We start from the raw sequence: 17,404 nt of genomic DNA, 5'->3' as shown, positions 1-17,404 counted from the left end.
TCTACAAAGATACCGTAGGCGCAAATTTACATATGCATTGATGAGCTAATTTTCGTTCATTCGTTTCGTTGACATGGCTGGTGTACCAGAACCCCGAATGTGCAGGCAGCCAGTCGTAAAGGAGTGACTGATTGGTCGCGGCACTGTGTGCAAAAAAAAATACTTCGGCCTAATGTCTGATGTCGGGTTACACAAAGCAAATCATCTACACAATTATTTAGTTTTCTTATTTAATGACCGACAATTTAGTTGTAATAGTAATTTTAATGTAGTTTTTTTGTGGCAGACTAATGACAGACTGTTGATCTTTGAATAAAAAAAAAGAAAGAAAATTATTTATATTTTTTGCCATGCTGTAGAAAGAGTCCAAAAGATGTCACTTGCTGTGTGTCACAATTTTAAGAAATTTTATATTTGATATTTTTATATTTTTGTGTGCGTGCGTGCGTGCGTGTACATGCGTGTATTTAGGGAAACCATTTGGTAATAGGGTTTTATGCAAAATGTAGAACAGTTATATATATTTTTTTAAATTAAAAAAAATAGAAAATTAAACAGAGAAAATTAAGACATTGTTATTGTATAAAACATTGAATATTCTGAAGACTATGTCAAATATGAAATGCTGAAAGCATTTTTATGATTTTCATTTCTGGTACAGTATAGTCAAGAAGGTTAAGACCTCTGATGTGGGAGAGGCCAAAACCGTTATTTTGCGTGGAGGATTTGTTTGAAAAGTAGTTATTATGATAATTGTATAGTTTACCTAACATATGTAATAGTTCACAATCCAAAAAAGTCTAAAAAGTCATGGGACACCAAAGTGTACTGCATTCATGGAAAGTGCCACTTAGATAAATTGGCCCAAATGTTACGTTAAGCGGGTAGCTGTTAGATGAAAAATTATGGGCTGCATCATTCAACCATGTGAGAGCTGTTTACCAAAATGCTTTGCAGGCCAATTACCATGAATGTTATGCCAGAGTAAGGTCACAGTGGAACGCAGGTTGCTAAAGTAATTTGAAGCTAGCTAGAATCTGGCTGGTGCACCAGTGGTTTTATATTCTTTAAATTTTCCCAACCTCAGAAATTATGAAGCATTGGCATCTCAAACAACTTAATAAATGTGATGCAAAGCTTCAGTGCCTAACTGGACTAAGCCAGTGGACTAACTCAAGATAACAGCGTGCATATGCATGCAAAGAGACTGAGCCGAAAGCAGAGAATAAACAAAAGCAGTGCTTTCTTATAAAGGCCATTCAACATTTGGTAAAGACACTCTGAGCGTGGCTCTCGGGTAATGTTAAGCGGATTGCCTTTGTGTAAATTCTTCTCTTAAATAGGACATTTAAGAAACTATGGTAAATGTATTTTTTTGTAATTAAACCATTTATTTAGTTTGTGTGTGTGTGTGTGTGTGTGTGTGTGTGTGTGTGTGTGTGTGTGTGCGTGTGTGTGTGTGTGTGTGTGCGTGCGTGCGTGCGTGCGTGCGTGCGTGTGTGTGTGTGTGTGTGTGTGTGTGTGTGTGTGTGTGAACTAAAATCAGCAAGCCTAGGGGAAAGCTGAGAGCTACAACCAAGAACTTTATTAAATGTCTGTGTTTAGAGACAGAGAGAAGATGTCAAGATTTAAATCATTTGCAAGTGAAGTCTAGGCAGCCAAATCTACTTGTCCATTCATGTAGCGTCCCGCAGACAGACTCACAGTGGAGACTCTCGTTTTACTTTGATAAAATGTGTCAGTCCGGACATCTCTAATAATTTGCAGCTAATGCAAATGTTAGTGTCTGCAAAGGCGTTGACTGGATGACTGATTTCAGACACAAATGTCTCTATCTATCTATCTATCTATCTATCTATCTATCTATCTATCTATCTATCTATCTATCTATCTATCTATCTATCTATCTATCTATCTATCTATCTATCTATCTATCTATCTATCTATCTATCTATCTATCTATCTATCTATCTATCTATCTATCTGTCTGTCTGTCTGTCTGTCTGTCTATGTCTATATATCATATCTCAGTCTGTCTGTCTTTCTGTCTATCTATCTGTCTGTCTGTCTGACTATGTCTATATATCGTCTCTCAGTCTATCTGTCTGTCTGTCTATCTATCGTCTCTCAGACTATCTGTCTGTCTCTCGGTATGTCAGTACCATCTTTTCTCTTTTTCAGAATGGAGAAGTCCTGTCCACTAGCTGGGAGGTGGACGTTGTGTCACGTAGATCCAGTAGCACGTTGAGAATGGAGGTGAAGCCAGAGGACAATCATGCTGTGCTGCAGTGCGAAAGCGTCAACCAAGTGTCTCGTTCACCAATGTCCCTCACTCGCACTCTTACCGTCATGTGTGAGTAGTCAGTAAAAATTCATCTTAAAAAACTTCTGCTCAAAAACCCATTAGACTTTTAAGAAGGCCACAAGCCTGTTGTTGCTAGTAGTTTTCAGCATAGCCTTAAAACAAAAGCTTGATCTTTCATGACACACTGTCACTTACAATAAGCCAATTACACATGGCTGTACCATGGCTGACAAGTTAATCAGGTCAATACTTGCTGCTACTTGCAGTTTCTGTAATCTTTCATTAACAGAGGATGGTTTGTAACGGTGGTCTTGTCACCACAAATTCAAAATGTCAAATATCCATGTCTTATCACAAAGCTACTGTCATTAGCACATACGGCTCATTGAGAATACATAGTCACACAAATACTGATACCATTTGGGCATTTATTTGAAGATCTCTCTAGACACTTCTCACCATTTCATTGATCAGCTAGATCATTATTTCAGTACTGTAAGAGCATCATGAGAACGTATCATAATGGCCTCAAATCCTTTGTGGCGTGACTAGCGTGTTTAAACAATTTGCTGTGAAGATATGCTGACTCCATTTATCTTGCTTCTCTTTCTGTTGTGGTAATCACTTTTGCTCACAGTTGAGCCAGCTGAAGTAACGTTACTGGGCTCCTTTGAAGCTGTAGAGGGACAGGAGATCAATCTGTGCTGTTACACTTCTTCCAGTAATCCACCGGTTCACATCCGCTGGTGGCTCGGGTTCAAGGAGCTCAACAGAACGAATGTTACCATCTCTGAGGTATTCAACCTAACACTTTACAGTCAAGGTAGAGGACGTGAAAATGTCTTCTCTTACAAAAATGTATAAATTATGATTAAAACTATTGTTTTATTTGGCACTCTGAAACTGTCTCCATGTCCTGCTTTTGATAGGTTCATCAACAATACAAACTGCCATCTAAACACTCATATGAGCCATTTCACCGACAGAAAGGCTTTGTGAGGTGTAGCGCTTGATTAATGGAATATTTTTCAATTATTGTGTGAAATAAAGCCGGCGAGCCTTGAACAGAGAGTGATTCAAAGTCTCCATCAAGACTGTGCTTTTACTTTAGATTCTATTAGTTACTACATAATATTCTGCGAGATCAGGGGCTTTTAGAGTCTCTCTCTTTTTTCTTTTTTTTTATCTCCAATTCTTCCTCTCCAGAGGTTGATTTGAATGAAACATAGGCCTAAGTGAATAAAAGCTGACCCGAGGCTGCTCTGTGCTTAACAGGACACTCCTTGTTCATTCGTGTGTTTTACATCTGATCTTTCATTTACACGCCGGTGTTAATTTATTATTTTTCTTTTTTTCTCTTTGAGGTACTCTTTATGATATTTTCTAATAGTTTGGCCGTAAATAACCATGAAGCCAGGGTCAACTCTCTGAACAGGTGTAAATTAGAGAAATCTTTTTATTATTTAATTACACAAGTAATAAGTACTCTTTAAAATAATAATAATAAAAAAAAAACATACTACCAACAATAAACAAAGAGTGCTTTCAGTATTTAAGACTAGGCTGTCTGAACATTTTCCATTCAAGAGCTGTGAGTGATTTTTCTTTTTCTCAGCTTTACTGTTGTTGGATTATTTCCGATGACATCATAGACAGCGGGAGATCAAATAAGTTGCATTCACACCAATGCACAGATCTCTTGTAAAATGTGGTTTGTCCTGTCTGTTTAATCTCTTAAGACATAACTGACTGTGTTTACATTAATTTCACATCATAAAAAACATTTTGAGATGAAACTAGAAGTACACACACAGCCGCCTCTCTTTACCAAGCGCGCGTGAGTATTTGAAATTGAAAGCATCCTTCTGTCAGTGAGTTCCATATTTTTATATATAAGCTCACTGCATTCTAAACGACATATATAATACATACATGTCCTTGTAATTCGCATCAACCTTTACAAACTTTATGAAAGGTTCAAGTGGTGTGTGTGAGGAATTGGAAGCAAGCAGAACGCACACACAGTGTCATCACTAATCTGTGTTTTAAAAACTAAGCTCAGAATCGTTGGAGAATCAGATTGTCACGGCAGACTAAGAACAAAAGGTGTGAGGACTCAAACGCTGGAGAAAATAAGTATTTATTAACAAAAACACAAAACAAAACCCACGAGGGGGAAAACAGAACTAAGTAAATACAAAAATAATAACAGATTAAGAACACTCTGGAAGATCTCGGGGAACAGGAAACAAAAGACAACGTACCGTCACAGACTGCAAACAAGAGGGAACTAATAAAGGGAAACTAATCAGGAGGGAACAGGTGGATGAACTCAAACAATAATCAGATAACAATCAGACGATCAGACAATAACACGAGCACATGGCCCAAAATAACAAAAAACCCATGTGCAGCACAAGACAGGACAGGCATGTTACATTACCCCCTCCCTACGGAGCAGCTACCAGACGCTCCATAAGACCCAGACGGGACGGAAGGGACAGACCAGGGCGGGACGGGAGGGACAGACCAGGGCGGGACGGGAGGGACAGACCAGGGCGGGACGGGAGAAACAAAATGTTTGGGACACCAGAGTGGCCCACAGGGTTCGGGAGGCCAGGACGGAGCAGGCTGTGCAGACGGCCAGAGTGGAAACGACAGTTCATCTGGTGGCCAGGGCGGAGACCTCCCCTCGGGCGGCCAGGGCGGAGACGACCCCTCGGGCGGCCAGGGCGGAGACGACCCCTCGGGCGGCCAGGGCGGAGACGACCCCTCGGGCGGCCAAGGCTCAGGAACAGACACCACCGGCTCAGGAACAGACACCACCGGCTCAGGAACAGACACCACCGGCTCAGGAACTGGAACAGACACCACCGGCTCAGGAACAGACACCACCGGCTCAGAAGCCACAGGTTCGGCGTCGGTCATCCTCTCCAAAAGCACAGGCTCAGCAGACGTGACGTGAACAGGCTCTGCGGCGGCCATCCTGTCCGAAGACACAAGCTCGGCAGGCGTGACGTGAACAGGCTCGGCGGCGGCCCTCTTGTCCGAAGACCCAGGCTCGGCTGGCGTGACGTGAACAGGCTCGGCGGAGGCCATCCTGTCCGAAGACACAGGCTCTGGATCGGCAGACATGCCAGGTCGCTGGGGTGGCGCCGGCAGGGCGAGCAGCTTGGGCGGGGCTGGCAGGGCGAGCAGCTCGGGCGGGGCCGGCAGGGCAAGGTACCAGGGTGACGCGTCAGGGATGGCAGTCCTCACACTAAGTTTGCCACACTTACATCTATTTATGCAGTTAGCGAGATAGAAGAGCCACAATGTATTCCAACGCTTTTGTTTTTTCTTGGTTTTTAATGACCATACGTCAGATCACATCAGTTTCGAGAATGTGTACCATCAAAGAGAGTGAATCGTGGAATAATTTGATGTTTTCACTCTTGTGTGCAAAGAGTATTATGTTGCCTTATAATGGCTCTTTACGATGACCTATATTGTTCTCAGTAAACATGTAAGGTCTCATTTGAAATATTTGTGTTGCAGGGGGATAATGGTGGGATGAGGACGATGTCTAACTTGACACATAAAGTGTCACGTGAGGACAACGGTCTTCCTCTGACTTGTGAGGCGTTCAACAAAGGCACCCGCTTCTCTAGTGTTCGATCTGAAGAGCTCATCGTTTACTGTGAGAGACCACTAACATTTTTATCTAACATTTAGGTGGAATGATCCCTGATAAATGTATTTATTTATTTCAGTAGCTTAACTGGTACAGTTATAGGCAAAGTTATATGTTTGTTTCCCAGAGAACACATACACTACCGTTTTGTTTGTTTGTTTGTTTGTTTGTTTGTTTGTTTGTTTGTTTGTTTTAGAGAAATTAATACTTATGTTCAGCAAGGATGCATTAAATTGAACAAAAGTGACAGTAAAGACATTTGTAATGTTACAAAAGATTTCTATTTCAAACAAATGCTTTCCTTTTGTACTGAATTAAATTATCCTGGAAAAAAAAACTGTATCATAGTTTCCAATAGCACAACTGTTTTCAACATCGATAATAGTCAGAAAAATTTCTTGATCAACAAATCATCATATTAGAAGGATTTTTGAAGGATCATGTGACGCTGAAGTCTGAAGTAATGATGCTGAAAATGTAGCTTTGCCATCACAGAAATAAAATACATATTAAAGTATATTAAAATAGAAAACAGTTTATTATTTCTCAATATTACAGCTTTACTGTATTTTTATCAACTAAATGCAGTCTTTGTGAGCATAAGGGACTTCTATCAAAAACATTTAACAATTATTAGTGATCCCAAACATTTGAAGTGTAGTGATTGTTGAGAAAAATGAATCTATTGTAATTTGGATAAAAGCTCATCTAAAATAAATAAATGTAAACATAATGATGCACTCTTTTTTAAATGTCCCATCAATGCACTTGTGCTGACTGAAATATTAGTTCTGTTAATGTCTGTTCTTCTTATTCTTAGATCCTCCTCAGAAGGTGTGGTTAGATGCTCCTCTATCAAATGTCTTCTTACACTCTGGTACAACTCTCCGTTTAGTCTGTTTCTCCAGTGGTGGAAATCCCACAGGTCAGCTGGTGTGGTTGAAGGTGTGTAGTGACATGAAAGCTTTTGTTGGTGTTTTAGCAACAAGTGTGTTTTGTTATTTCTGCAATTAAAAAATCCTCCATGTCTGTGTGTGTGTGTGTGTGTGAACTACAGAACAACAAAGTCGTGCCAACCGCATCGAAGCAGGTGTCTTCAGAGCGTGGTGTGTCACGAGATCTCCTTCTCACTCTCCAGCCCAGCGACAATCTGGCCACCTACCGCTGCGACTCCTCCAACAAAGCCAAGAAAGTGCTCTCCGCTCAAAGCAAACTCAGGGTTCTGTGTATGTTTCTAAAACCCACTCACATGATACTGTGCTGTGTGCATGCAAAACCATATCAGTTATTTGGGTTAGTGTGGTGTACTTCTTAACTCTTAATTAATACATACCATATACCAAATGAGCCAAAACATTATGACCACCTGCCTAATATGCTGTTGGTTCTCCCTGTGCTGCCAAAACAGCGCTGACCCATCGAGGCATAGACTCTAGTCTACAAGACCTCTGAAGGTGTCCTGCAGGGTTTGGCACCAAGACATTAGCAGTAGATCCTAAGTGATATAATAAATGTTCAACAAGTACAACTATTTAGTGTGTGCAGTGAATAGAACTGTCATCATAGAGTTGATCATAACATTTTCTTATCAAGGACTCTTAATATTTGTATCAAACTTGTAGGGATTGTTAAAGGATTAGTTCACTTCAGAATTAAAATTTCTTTTTAGAAAATGACCGATCGTTTGGCTAGATAAGACCCTTATTCCTCGGCTGGGATCGTGTAGAGCCCTTTGAAGCTGCACTGAAACTGCAATTTGGACCTTCAACCCATTGATTACCGTTGAAGTCCACTATATGGAGAAAAATCCTGGAATGTTTTCCTCAAAAACCTTCAATTCTTTTCGACTGAAGAAAGAAAGACATGAATATCTTGGATGACGAGGGGGTGATTTAAAATGTATTCTGAGGTGAACTAATCCTTTAATGGTTTGGGTTTGAACTCTTTGTCTTGTGAGTTAGGATAAAAGCATCTGGTAAATGTCAATTAGCACAACTTCTTTTTGAATATGCCTTAAAATGAGGATACACTATGGCAATCCTCACTCACATTCTAATTGGTTGTCTTTGTATTGTCCCTCGATCAGTTCCCGCAGTGAGCGTGAAGATCGTGGCAAAGCAGAAGGAGCTGCGCAGGGGCCAGACTCTGGATCTGGAGTGCCTGGCTGGCAGCAGCAATCCCACTGCAAATATCAGCTGGAGTTTGGGCCCCATCATGTACTCAAACACTCACTTATACATATACAAGCATCGCCACATCATTACACACATGCACAAATACACATGTGCACAAATTCTATTTTACTCACATCAATAAAACTGCAGAGCATTGACCCTTGATTCACAAAATGCAGGTAAATACATCAATAGCCAGGTTTCCACCCAAGGATTTTTTTGTGAAAAAAGGTTTAGCGCATCAAATTTTTTACCGATATAGCTGATGGAAATGCCAAGTATCTATCATATTTTGCAAATGTCGACACAATCTTTTAGCATATAAATTATAATTATATTGATGGAAACTTGGCTATATTCAGTCTCACCGGAATGCATTTCAGATGAATTCTTTTTTTTTTCTGAGAAGTGTGCAGTAATAGATGACTTGTGATGTGTATCTGTACAAAAAGAGCAGAATTTGTGCAGGAGGGCTCTAAGCTCTTTGTAGAAACAGGAAAGTGTGAAATGTTAGCAAAGGCTGATGGGCAGTTTGGAATCCCAAGACCTTTTATTTAACTTCAGTATTAGATTTCGACTGGCAGCTGGTGATCACTAAGTCATTACCTTCTTAGAGTCTGTCTCTGGCGCTGTCAATATGTAGTCATTTGTAAAAAAAAAAAAATCTTTACATCAATTGTGAGCAGATCAGCTTTTATTTCTAAAGGAATTCAGCTATAAAACTACAGTGTTTGTGAGCAGAGGAGTGGCCCGCTTCGAGTTTTATGGTTTCAGTTTTGTTGAATGGTCCCCACTGGACCCTAACACATGTCGGGCAAACAAAAAGATTTCACAGCAGGTGAACACTGTTACTGTGGAAGGCTTTATCGAATATTCATGTCTATTTTTGCATTGTTGCTCCAAGGGGATGTTTTTGAAATTCTTCTTTGTATAAAATATCCATGAGAAATAACGTTGTAAGCTTGACTTTCACTCTGTCAGGTTGAAAGGAGTTGACCAGGCTCCTAAAAAGGCAGAATTTGGTGGGATGTCCCGAACCAGTAAGCTGTCCCTCAATCTTGGCTCCCATCACTGGAAGAAAAGGATCACCTGCCATGCCTTCAGTAACGTGCTGTCCGAGGGTGTCAACAACTTCTACACGCTCAATGTGCTCTGTGAGTATTATTTTTTTTGAGCATGTTTAAATGAGTTTTTACTTGGACTGTCCGCTGACTACAGATAAGTATTTAATCAAAATAATCGCATGATATGCAGATATAGTCAACAAAATTGATCATGACTATTTGCACATATCAGATAATTGATTAAATGATTTGTTGGAGCTGAGTAAAGCATTTCATGTACAAAAAGTGACTTTAGAAGTCAATACTGTACATTGTTTTATTTCCATGTTATTGAACATAAGCCATTTTGTAAGCCTCTGCACAATATTTATTAATTTATAATGGTATAATGACCAGGCTTCTGACTGGCAGGTTTAAATTTCAGCACATAACCTTTGCATTGGTTGCCCATAAAAGTATAGAATTCAAAATTTTCATTTTGGTTTTTGAATCATTACATAAGTTGGTGCGTCCGTCCACACAAATCAGCGAGACCTCTCAGATCGGGACATGTAAAATTGCTGTCCGAGTCCTTCTCAAAACGAGAATTTGCTAATCCCGACCCGACACTTTGGAACAATCTCCCTGTAGCCATCCAAACAGCTCCTTCTCTTTTTGTTTTCAAATCTATGCTTGAATCCTATTTATTTGAGCAGATGAGGATGGTTTAAAAGTATGGTCAAATAGTTTAATAGTATTGTTTTGAAAATTGTTATATTCATTTATTTGTCTTCTATGTTCATAAGGTAATTTCATGTACAACACTTTGGTCAACCCATGGTTGTTTTTAACTGTGCTTTATAAATAAAAAAATGAAATAATGTATTAATAAATAAATAAATTGTTCTGCGATGTGATGACTAATTAATTAATTACTTTATAAATCAATAAATAATGGAATAATTTACTTGCGTATTATCCCGTATATACCATAAACTAATTCATTGATGTATTTACTTATTTATAAATAAATGAGAGGGTTTAATTATTTATCATCACATTACTTTCTTAATACGTTTCTTTTTTTTCCACTAGTGCATTATTTTTATACATTAATTGATAGCCTTAGTTTTAACATGAGTTTGGTTGCTGTAGCTTACTGGTATGAAGATTGAATATATAGTGTTATTTTGCTCTGGCAAGCATTCTGATGTATGTTTGAATGAGTCTGTTCCTGCTAATGCGTATAGCGAGTATATGGTTGTGTGTGTGTGTGTGTGTGTGTGTGTGTGTGTGTGTGTGTGTGTGTGTGTGTGTGTGTGTGTGTGTGTGTGTGTGTGTGTGTGTGTGTGTGTGTGTGTTTGTTTGTGTGTGTGTGTCTTTGTGTCTGCAATGATTATGGTTTGACTTTGATGTTGTTTTGTCTGATCCAGCCAGCCACCTCTTCAAAGCCTGACACGCTTTGTGAGCATGAAGGAATGTCACTCTGTGTGTGTGTGTGTGTGTGTGTGTGTGTGTGTGTGTGTGTGTGTGTGTGTGTGTGTGTGTGTGTGTGTGTGTGTGTGTGTGTGTGTGTGTGTGTGTGTGTGTGTGTGTGTGTGTGTGTGTGTGTGTGTGCGTATGTCACTGTGGTGAGCTAAACTGAGGTCCCCATGAGGAAACAAGCTTATAAATCATACAGAGTTTTTTTTTTTGTTTTGTTTTTTTGTTTTGAAAATGTAAAAATGCAAAGTGTTGTGTGATGGGTAGGTTTAGGGGTAGGGTTAGTGTAAGGGGACAAAATATACAGTTTAGACAGTATAAAAACCATTACGTCTATGGAGAGTCACCACAAAGATAGCAAACCAGGTGTGTGTGTTTGCACACACTATTTCTCGACTTTCTCAACACACTCGACTATTACAGAATCTCCACAGTTTGTGATTTGTGTAAGAACAGACCATAAATGATTACTTTGTCTGTTTTATTGTATTATATTAAGATTATATTTCATCTTTCACTGTCCTAGTGTGTGTGTGCGTGTGTGTGCGTGTGTGTGTGTGTGTGTGTGTGTGTGTGTGTGTGCTTGAGCGTGTGCGTGTCTGCTTGTAGAGATGTAAGTAAAATCGTTTGTGTTAAAATCTGCATTTGCATTTTCATTTGCTCTGAAGTGACACAATGTACATTAATGAGACAAAGACACAGAAGCCCCTCTGAGAGATCAACAGCACAATAAATCACGCGCCTTATTCACACTCAGACATTAGAGAGGAAAACGATTCAAAATCCTCTGCTTTCTCAAATCAGTTTTTATGAGCATTTGCAAAATTTTCTTTTTGTCCTAATGAATTAAGAATGTTACTAGCCATGAATATGAGTGGTTTTCCGAATGTCTTTTAAACCTTTCTTTAGTAGTCCATCTGTATATTCTGGATTAGTTTCACATCAAAACAATAGAATATTATTCTTGTATTTTGCAATTTCTAAAAACATTACCAGACAGCTGTCCAGTTATAATTAACTCTCCAAAGCCAGTGTTTGCTTGCATTTCACACTTGTTAACCCTTAAATTAATGAATGCTTTGCCATTATTACATACAGTATCCGGGTGTAACATGGATGGATCTCTACCTGCCGTAATATAAAACTCTTCTGATATTAGAGTAACAATTACAGGATAATAAAATAGAACATATTTTGTTATCTTTTGGAGCTTGGAAGGGTTCAATTTGAGCAGATGTTTTATACCATCATCAATGTCCTCGTCAGAGCTCATTTCCCAGAACATTCAGCATCTGGCTCATCTGGCTCATCTAAAATTACGATCTAAAACTAAACTATCATTTTCAACATCTGACAGCTGACAGCTTCTTCACCAGATCCACCATCAAGTGACAGTGACACTAATATTTGATCGCGTTCAGAACTTGCTCTGCAGTAAATCGCTGAGCCATTTCAAGTTTTCTGATGATACTTCCTATTCTTTTGTTTTCTGCCTGCTGTAACTATGAGTGAAACGTCACTTCATCATTGTATATCAAGCACTGAATTGCACTTATTCAGTCATCAAAGATTCAGTTATTGTTGTGCAGAATAAATATACTTACACTGTTAGACACCTCGGGTCATTAGCGACCCTATACCATTTTTCCACAAACGAATGGGAAAACAGGCATTCTTTTATATTTTTTTCTTGTTATATTGTTTATAATGAATTGATTGAGGAATACTAAGAAGGTTGATGTCTTTAAAAAAATAAAAGAGGAGGAGGGTAGTGAACGATGTCTAAGGTATGCGTTTAAGGGTTAATTTGGACCCTATGAGTATTTAAAAAATATATATTTATATTTCCATTTTAAGATGATCATTTTAATATTATTATTTTTCTTTTCTGCCCAGTAGTAAAATACTGTAAAGATACTATACTCTCTACATTGACTACAAAAAGTAGATAGGTGTTTTGCAGTGCATTACTAATTATGATATAATCATAATTTTACTTTTACTTTTGACGAAGTGGCTGTCTTTACATTTTAGATCTACTTTTTAACCTTTTTTCTAATTATGAAATTAATATATATATATAATTGTATAATTAGAATGTAATATTTTTTAATTAAATATATTAGTTTTAATTACAATGTAATCTTTTAAAACATATGTTAGGAAGTGTCAGCAATTGAGCTTATTAAATATTCAATTATAAAAATGATGTGCATTTTAAATTGACATGGTTAACATCAGTGTAAATATTGGCGTGTTAGAGTCAGTGCAGAGAAAGTGTTAGTCTTGAATTAGAGCTGCTAATGTATGATGTGATTATTTGTTGAATATGTTGATTATGTACCGTATGGTGTGACAAGCACTCTGCTTTGTGGAACTGACTCCTGTGTTCAACGTGATGTTGCTTCCACATTAGCACCTTCAAACGTTTGTGACGCATCTGTGTGTCATTGTGTGTGTTTCAGTTCCTCCAGAGTTTTCGGATGACCAGCCCGATCTGGTCCAGGTCATTGAGGATGAAACCGCCACACTTCCTGTCAAAGTCTTGGCCAATCCAGACGAAATCACCTGCGAGTGGATTTTTCAGGGCGAGAAGCTTGTGAAAGGTAATAGACGACACTACGTGACACTATGAGCCGTGTCACCCTCGCAGGCGCTCTAAACACTCAAACAGACGCAAACACACGTTGCCATATGCATTCTGAATAAAACATCGATGGATTCTGGCACTGCACCTTGGCAGATGTGATCTCGTGATAATGTATGCTGCCTAAATGAGGATCGCTGTCGCGATCTTCATCTCCATGTTGAAAGCATCTCAGCAGTCCTGTGTCGAACTCCCTGTGTTATTCCTCCAAAGAGGTTTCCCTGGGAGAAGTGTTCAGTGTGTATATGTGCAGGATTTGAACTTTTGTGTTTGTTTTTGTGGAACTGTATTGTCGCAGCTCTGTGATTCATCTATTTTGTGTGGGTTGTTTCATGTCTCTGTATGTTTGCAACAGAAAGAGATCCTCGTTATCACTTCGACGACTGGACCCTGGAAATCGTGAACGTTTCTCGGCGAGACGGGGGCGATTACACCATAGAGTGTTCCAACGCTGAGGGGAAGAACCACACAAAGCTCAAACTGGATGTACAGTGTGAGGAACTCAAAACTATCTCTGACACCTCATCTTATCTAGGCCATATGCAACAATTTATGAATATCAAGTTTATCCTCCCTGGAAGGAAAATGCTATAGGTAGCAACAGACAACCAATCGGAATATATAGGGGAGTTTCAAAAATCTGAGACCACATTCAAAATATGTGGAAATAAGTATTTTGGGGGGAAAAAAGAAACCATGAATTTATGAAATTATTTAACTCCATAACTCCAGTCTTCAGTGTCACATGATCCTTCAGAAATCATTCTAATTTGATGATTTGCTGCTCAAGAAACATTTATTATTATTATTATTATTATTATTAATGTTGAAAACAGTTGTGCTGCATATTTTTGTGGAAACTGTGGTGCAAATGTTTAGGTAAGATTGTTAAGATATTGTTATGAGTAACAACAAATGAATTTGATCAAAAGTGACAGTAAAGACATTTATAATATTACAGAAGATTTCAATTTTATTAAAGAATCCTGAAAAAAAAAAATCACAAAAATATTAAGCAGCAAAAAACTTTTTTAAACATTGATAATAATAAGAACCATTATTAATAATCGAGCGCCAATAATAAAACATAATAATAAATAAGTAGCAAATCAGCATATTGAATCCTGAAAGGTCATGTGACACCGAAGACTGGATTAATGATTCTTAAAATTCAGTTATGCATCACAGGAATAATCCACATTTTAAGGTATATTCACATAGTAACATTTTTTTTAAATTGTAATAATATCTCAATAAGATTATTTATAATATGTTTATTCTAGGGCTGGGAAAAGATTAATCGCGATTAATCGCATCCAAAATAAAAGTTTGTGTCTACATGATATATGTGTGTGTACTGTGTATAATTATTTTGTATATATAAATACACACACATATGCATGTATATATTTAAGAAATATTTGCATGTATATACTGTATATAATTTATATTATATATAAATTTTAATATTTTATATATAAATAACAAATATTTCTTAAATATATACATGCAAGTGTGTATTTATATATATACAAAATAATTATACACAGTACACACACATATATCACGTAGACACAAACTTTTATTTTGGATGCGATTAATCGCGATTAATCTTTTCCCAGCCCTAGTTTATTCATGTTATTCTGTTCAACTGTAGGCTATTACATCGAAAATGTGATTTTGTATTGAAATTTGTATTGTGAGTTTAGTAGTCATCTCAGGCCCCACTGCATGTTTTTTAAAAAAACAAAACAGGATTTAGTAAAGCAGGACTTGGAAACTATGAAATTACTGTGGCCTGGACTAAGTAGTGTGTGATTGAAAATAGACACCAAAATGACTTGATGCTGTTGACAATCGCAGCTGATTGGAAAACAAACTTATATTAGCTTGAGAGGTGACACAGTCTTCGCTAATAAACTCTAATGCCACGTGAATAGAAGATGTTAGCATTTTAATACTAAAATGTAATATGTATAAATGTTAATTAATCTAATCAGAATGTATTGTCACAGTACTGTGAAAATCTCATTTAATCATTTCAATCTCATTTAATTATTAAAATGCTGTCAGTCAGAATAGTACACATTTTTTCCTTCAGTATAAATTACCACAAAAGTTTCACTGCAAAGCCTATCTATGCTGTTCTCAATATTTGTATCACATATTTATTTGCCAATTCGAACCCACACAGACATACACACACTTGAAAGTGAAACGGAGAGAAAGAGAGGGACGCAGAGAGAGAGAGAGAGAAAAAAGAAAGAAAGAGCACTCCCACTTCCTTAATGATTTAATAATAGCACTTCTTCAAATCTAGGCCTGCATGTTCCTGCAAATCCTTCTGCACTAATGGATCTCCTCGTCCTCATACAATAGCATCTGACAGTGGTAGATATTCATTATGTATGGGCCATTTGAATAGCTTTTACCGATGGTACTGTTTTCCGTGTAGGCCCCCCTCTTTCTGCCCGTTAGGAACAATGCAGAGGAGGATTGTACACGCCAACACGCCAGAGATAACGCTGGTGGTAATGGCCCACTTGTTTGAGGGTATGATCCTCCTGGGGGCAGGGATGGAGATGAGGCAGAAGAACAGCATTGGTGGGGTTTACCGTACGTGCCTGAGGCAACCATTTTAGGTCCACTTTTCTAGGAACTTCAACACAACTTGCTTCTCAGAGGCAAAGCAGTGATATTTCATTTTTTATTTGATTTTATTAAATAATTTGTATTTTGATATTTTAGAATTATAATATCTATCATACTTATAGTCTATTTTTGTTTTATTTTTTGTTTATATTTGATAAATATAAATATATTTTTATTTGTTTAATTTTTTTAAGGATTTTTAGGATGGATGGATGGATGGATGGATGGATGGATGGATGGATGGATAGATAGATAGATAGATAGATAGATAGATAGATAGATAGATAGATAGATAGATAGATAGATAGATAGAGAGAGAGAGAGAGAGAGAGATAGAGAGATAGAGAGATAGATGGAGAGATTTAATTAACAGAAACCACAAAAGACAAATAGCTGTTGGTGGTACAGCTCCATCTGGGGATATTTACACATGAACACAAGGAACAAATAAAAAGGTGGCTGTGGGGACTTTTGTGATTTAAGTCATGTAAATTAAGTTATGTAGCAAGTTATGGAAAGCACAGAATAGGTTTTTGTAGTGAAAACTTATTAGAATCACTGACTTACAGATATTGTGTAAAATTATACCTAATATACTGGTTTTATTGCACGCCATCAAATAATTAGCCATACATTTTGTCCATATACTGTACAAATCCAATTTTTAAAGATGTAAAATGATTATTTAAAACTAGAACCTTTAGTACTACTTCCGCTGAAACTAATTGAGTTTTTTTTGCTAAATGGCGTAAATGTAATTATTATTGACAAATTAATTCAGCAATTCGTACATTGTATCACTATAGATCTGTGAAGCCCTTACCTGGTCAGTGCAAGCATCTAGAAATGTCAGCTGTGCTCAGCTATAAAAATAGTTATACATAGCTGAATGAAATCAGCTTCTTAATGGGTTTTTTATTATTATTATTAATATCTACTTTGCAGATGCAATTCTTCATTAATGTTCTCTGATCCATTTTAATAATACAGTTATCCTGACTGAGTGTGACAGATACTTTTTGAGGGGGCGTTAAGTCTGTAGCCTATCGAGAGTGTTGTTAATTTGCCTCAGTAAGCATTACCTCTGTTTCAACATGTGCGGCCTGTGCTGTAGTGACTGTAGAAACACTGTTTGCAACCAGCCATGTAGGAATACCGGAGGATTTGAAATAAAACTGTTTCTACATTGCACATAATGGGGACGACATCACAATAGACCTTGATTTTAAAGGCTTTTTTTCACTCCCTGTGAATAATTCAAACAGGAAGTGCAGAGACACACACTGTATCGAGACTTAAACAATGGCAACTCTAGCATCAACACATCCGAATTTAGAAAATCAAACACCGTAAGTTAACTTTGCATGAAATCTTTTGTGCTGTCATAGAAATTGGCTGAGGTGGAAATTGAACTGTCATGGCCCTGAC

General features: G+C 37.7%; 1 protein-coding gene across 4 annotated transcripts in view; it reads left to right on the top strand.

Annotated features, from left to right (window-relative positions):
• nphs1 (NPHS1 adhesion molecule, nephrin) overlaps window positions 1-17,404 on the top strand; it is a 102,103-nt gene that overhangs the window by 57,967 nt on the left and 26,732 nt on the right. For all 4 annotated transcript variants that reach the window (XM_084127192.1, XM_084127193.1, XM_084127194.1 and 1 more), the window contains 9 exons: window positions 2,182-2,353; window positions 2,943-3,100; window positions 5,843-5,984; window positions 6,799-6,923; window positions 7,036-7,204; window positions 8,065-8,194; window positions 9,134-9,306; window positions 13,143-13,283; window positions 13,680-13,817. In XM_084127192.1, coding sequence (XP_083983318.1) covers window positions 2,182-2,353; window positions 2,943-3,100; window positions 5,843-5,984; window positions 6,799-6,923; window positions 7,036-7,204; window positions 8,065-8,194; window positions 9,134-9,306; window positions 13,143-13,283; window positions 13,680-13,817 — 1,348 coding nt within the window. The remainder of the gene's footprint in view (window positions 1-2,181; window positions 2,354-2,942; window positions 3,101-5,842; window positions 5,985-6,798; window positions 6,924-7,035; window positions 7,205-8,064; window positions 8,195-9,133; window positions 9,307-13,142; window positions 13,284-13,679; window positions 13,818-17,404) is intronic.

The sequence above is a fragment of the Abramis brama genome (assembly GCF_963993115.1).
Source record: "Abramis brama genome assembly, chromosome: 10".
NCBI lineage: Eukaryota > Metazoa > Chordata > Actinopteri > Cypriniformes > Leuciscidae > Abramis > Abramis brama.
The sequence above is the reverse complement of the archived record's forward strand: the minus strand, read 5'-3'. Positions and strand labels throughout refer to the sequence as shown.